The following is a 4,996-nucleotide window of genomic DNA, read 5'->3' on the forward strand; positions in this document are numbered from 1 at the left end:
AAAAAAAAAAAGAATCTAATCAACTTAGTGAATTGCTGAGATAGGCTCTTACAGGTCATGAGGAAGAGAAAGAACAAAGTAGTAACAATCTCTTATAATAGCAATGAAGTTCCAATGACACTACCACTGCTCAGCCATTCCACTTCCCACATCCTAAGTACAGATCTGAGTGAGTTTGTTGGTTACCATAAATGGAACATTCCTATTGGATTATTTTTGAATCAGGTGTTGGTCTTGTCCTATCAGCAATAGCCAGAAGTAGGAAGGTAAGCTTGGTGAATCATAGCAATGTAATCCACCCTCACCACCACCAGTCCCCCCAAAAGCTAAACTGCTTTCCAAAGAAAGGAGTATATATATAAATGGCAAAGAGTTTGAGGTTTTTTACCTTGCCCTACATAATTATGTTCTATGAACATCATATGTAAAATTCTGAATGATATTCTATGAATATCATATGTAAAATTCTTTGCATTCAGGACATACAATAATATTCAATAATGCCAATTATTAAGATTACACCTATGGCTAAGTATAATGTTACAAAACCTTTACATTAAGTGTAATGACCATTCTGCTCTCATTGAAAAGCATTTAATGACACAAAGTTCAAATGGAATCCAATAATTTCAGAAAAATAGTATCAATGAATTTTCTAATCAATGCACAGAAAAAAACAGAACAAATCCAAATGGCATGATCTTGATTATATGAAAATAGGAATTATAAGTTACAGCATTTAAATCTTTAAGTGAATAACCACAAACTTAATAAATTATCAAAGTAAAATAGCCAGACATCAACATCATCATCATAATGAAAAATTACATGATAAGCACATTGCTAAATATTCCACAGGAATTATCTAATTTACCGAAACACAAACCTATGAGATAGAAATTATTATTATCATCACATTTTACAAAAGACAAATTGAAGTTCAGAGAAGTTATATAACTTGCCCAAGATTATAAAGCAGCTAAATGTTAGAGCCATATACCACTTCATTGAATCCAAGATAATAACAACTGTATCATGTGCCAATATTTCAAGTACAAAAGAAAAAATCAAATGGACATGTCTATCCATTGTAATATACATTCCTATGTCAGAGATGTTAAATATGTAAAAACAAGTATCCCAAAAATCAATAAAATACAGTAATATACAAAAATTACCATATTGATTTATTACCTATACTATCTGAGGAAAATATAATCAATGACTCTTACCTTTGGCAAACATAGTCAAGATATCTGGGCTTCCCCAGCTCCATGTGTACTTGCTTTCATTAATAAGAGAATCAAATCCCACAGGATTTTCCTTCCATCCTTCAGGTCATTGAAAAAAGAAGCAAATAGTAACAATAGTAACATATACATGGTGAAGTATTAGTATAACCCCTAAAGAAGTATTCTTCAAATAGTAACAATGAGAATAATGAGAACAAATGCAAAATTAGTAATAGATTTTATGTTACATGAATTATACCATTTTTTTTAAAAGCTTACAATAGATAATTTACTTCTTACTAAAATGCAGAATCACTTTTGAACTTTTCAGAGTTAACATCTAGGAAAACCATGGATCCATCCAGATTGTTTCAGTAGCACAGAATAATAAAAGACCAAAGCTTAATTCTTGAATCAACACCAGTGTGTGTTTATGAGTAAGGCACGCTAAAATACTTGCCAAAAATGTGTCAAAAAACACTTCTCTTTGTGTCATGATTCAGTGTTAAAGAAGCAATATATATGCAATAAATTTTTCATATAATAAAGTCATCCATATAAATAATACCTTTAGCAACTGCACTGACATCTTCATAAAACCCAGCTATCAGGGCTACGTGACCTGGCCGAGATTCAGTTGGCACACGTGTATGAGATATCCCCCAGCTGCCTTCGTGCATTATGATATTCCTAAAAGATATTATAGATCAATAGTTAATACAGACTTTGATTAGATCCTGTTAGAGCTTCAGAAAAATAAGATTATTAAAGTAAGAATCAAAATCAAAAAGTGAGTCAAAATTTAACAAGAAGAGGAATCTTTCTGATCCCAGCTGAGCCCAGTTCTAGTCCTCTGCCTAGCTGGATTCAGCAACATAAAATGAGCTTAGGCAAGACAAAGAACCACCTGACCACTACACAGAACTATGAGACAAAATACACGATTGTTGTATGAAGCCACAAAGTAGTCAGATGGTTTGTTACATGAGAAATAACTGACACACACAATAATGTCCTATAAATGTTAAATTTCATTAGGTGTGATGTGGTATTGCAGTTATGCAGGAGAAAGTCCTTGTTTTTAGGTGATACACGCTTAAGTGTTTAGTGGTGAAGTGCCATGAGATCTTGCCTTCAAATTATTCAGAAAAAAATAATTAAAAATGTGTGTGTGTGTGTGTCTAAGTGTGTGTGTGTATTGAGAGGGACAATGCAAATATGAAAACCATTAAAAATCGCTGAAACTAGGATAAGGGTATACAGATGTTCATCATATAATCCTTTCAATTTCTCTGTGTTGAAAAATTCTCAAAATAAAAAGTTAAAGGTAGGGGAAATGGCTAGACTCCTACTTAGAAGTTAAAATTATACTCCTAAATTTGAGATTAAAACAGGCAAAGGTTTCTTTTGCTAAAATGTATCAACATTCTTTAAATTGTATGGCAATGAAAGCAAAGGACTAGCAATCCCACGGCAGGTGAAAGAGCAGCAAAGCAACAAGCTATAAGACACTGCATTAGAAACAGTTTCCAAGATGAATGCTTGAAGCCCAAAACAGTGACTGTACTACTGGTTTAGATACTCTTCATTACTAACTTACTCATACTAAAACCAGTTTTAGTAAAATACATGTATAATAGTAAAAGTTTGAAAACCATTGAACCAGTTGTTAAGGGAGAAATATTTTTCAACTTCTTCAGTTATTTAATGAAAACAACTTCAACACAAAGAAGTAAAGAAATTTGGCTATCTCTGTTTAAAAACATTTTCATCAGTTCAAATCATATTTTTTAAAAATCAAAGTGAGGAACAAATAAAACCTTTCACAAACAGGTTTAAAAGAAACGAGAAGATTCCTGAAATTGTAAACACATGATGGCATACAGCATAAGGCTATCAACTATGCGAGCTCTTGGTCTGCTACCCACCAACCAAAGGAAAAAAGCTCACCTTTTCACTAATAACTGGTATGCTTTTATCTTATTAATTTGCAATAAACTATATTTCTCTCCTCTGACAACCAAGAAATTCATCCAAATATATCACCCAAATTTTAAATTATTTGTAGAAATTTATGTGATACATTTTTGTGAACTGAACTTAACTCTGGTTTGATATTATTTTCCTATTCCTATTTTCCTGCTGCCCTGAGTTGCTCACTTTATTACTTTTATCCTTTAATATGGTATGCATTTCTTTGAGCCACCATAAATTTCTGGAAATTCAACAGAAATCCAAGTTCATTCACTCTTCTAGCAGTCAACAAATATTTAATTGTCTACTATGTTCTAAGAACTGGAAATAAAGTAGTATACAAAACAAAGGCCCAACCTGCACAAAACCTGCACATGCTAAGTACTATAAAGAAAACAAAAACACAGTAAAGACACAAAAGTAATGATGGCAGGTGAGAACAGGAGAAGATGGAATATTTTAGATAAATTTCCACTTGAATTTGAGTTTTAATCTCTCTATAACAGCATTAGGAAGGGCTTTTGAGGGAATTGCCATTAATCAGAAAAATAACAATTATTTGTAGGAGCCCCATAAGTTTAAAAAATTAAACATTTCTTTTCAAAGCCACTTCATAAAATATAAAATCACAATTAATAGTGATATAAACTTGGAAGGGCTTTATATATTTTATAATAGGTGTATTTTCAGTTGAACTCTATATTTTCTAGTTAAATAGCACTTTAATTAGCAATTCATTAATATTGATGCTTAATATTAATATTAAAATTCATTATTTTAAAAATGTAACAAGTTTATTTTATAAGAAAAAGATAATATTGTGAGTTGTAAGCCAGGTTTGGGAAATTAGGACTAGTTAGCCCAAGCAGCTAAGGTCATACCTAACTCCTGGGAGAAAATAAATTTGTAATTCATGAAACAAAGGCAGATGTATATGTGCCCTATTCTCTTTCTCATCATTACTTCTAGATAAAACGGTGTCAAGGTAACATTTTCCAAAGAGGTCTTTGTATTGGTTGACAGGCTTACCTAATAAATGGCGCTCTAGAATTTCCATTTTCATCTAATTCATAAAGTGTATCTGCCCGCAGGCCATCAGCAACAAACAGTACTAATCTTTTTGCTGGAGGAGGCAATGGTGTAAACTGAGGAGTCATTCCATGAACCAAAGGAGACGTAAAATAAATATCAAAGATGGAGCCGAAGAACACAAAATGTACAAGCAATCCCAAAATAAAGAAGAGCAGCATAGCCAGTGTAACTAATTAATCTTCAAGACAAACTGAAAGAGGAAACAAAATTAAATCTGGGTAAACCTTAATGCAATTATACATATACATATTTCACGTATTTTGATGACTACATATAGATTGAACATATATTTTAAAATATTACATAATTTACAACTTAACTTTCATTTATGGTGGCAACAATAAACATTATTTAATAGGGAGGTAATACTGAAATAAAATACATGATAAAAAGCACTCACACAAAAAGAGAAAGTTCAGGTATAATACCCAATTAACACCACAAACTATTTATAATAAATTTAAGTGTATACTAAGCTCATAAAAACTAACACAGGATCAAAAAACAAATGATTAAGTGAGTCCTAAAATGAGTCAGGGTTCAGTCAAATCAAATCCTATATAACATAGAAAATATAATTCATGGTGTTCTTGGTCACCTATATGACCACCATTGATATTCTTGGAATTTAACATTACTTAAGTTTGAGGATTTTTTTTTTTTTTTTTTTTTTTTTTTTTTTTTTTTTTTTTTTTTTT

General features: G+C 31.3%; 1 protein-coding gene across 1 annotated transcript in view; it reads right to left on the reverse strand.

The window, feature by feature from the left end:
* The window catches only part of PIGN (phosphatidylinositol glycan anchor biosynthesis class N), a 39,744-nt gene extending 34,810 nt beyond the window's left edge, over positions 1-4,934 (reverse strand). The window contains exons 1-4 of the mRNA XM_034642211.1: positions 4,236-4,934; positions 1,801-1,922; positions 1,233-1,331; positions 735-745 (exon numbers count right to left, since the gene is read on the reverse strand). Coding sequence (XP_034498102.1) covers positions 735-745; positions 1,233-1,331; positions 1,801-1,922; positions 4,236-4,456 — 453 coding nt within the window. The 5' untranslated portion in view covers positions 4,457-4,934. The remainder of the gene's footprint in view (positions 1-734; positions 746-1,232; positions 1,332-1,800; positions 1,923-4,235) is intronic.
* Between the last annotated feature and the right edge of the window lie 62 nt (positions 4,935-4,996).

Source organism: Ailuropoda melanoleuca, chromosome 14 (assembly GCF_002007445.2).
Source record: "Ailuropoda melanoleuca isolate Jingjing chromosome 14, ASM200744v2, whole genome shotgun sequence".
Classification (NCBI taxonomy): domain Eukaryota; kingdom Metazoa; phylum Chordata; class Mammalia; order Carnivora; family Ursidae; genus Ailuropoda; species Ailuropoda melanoleuca.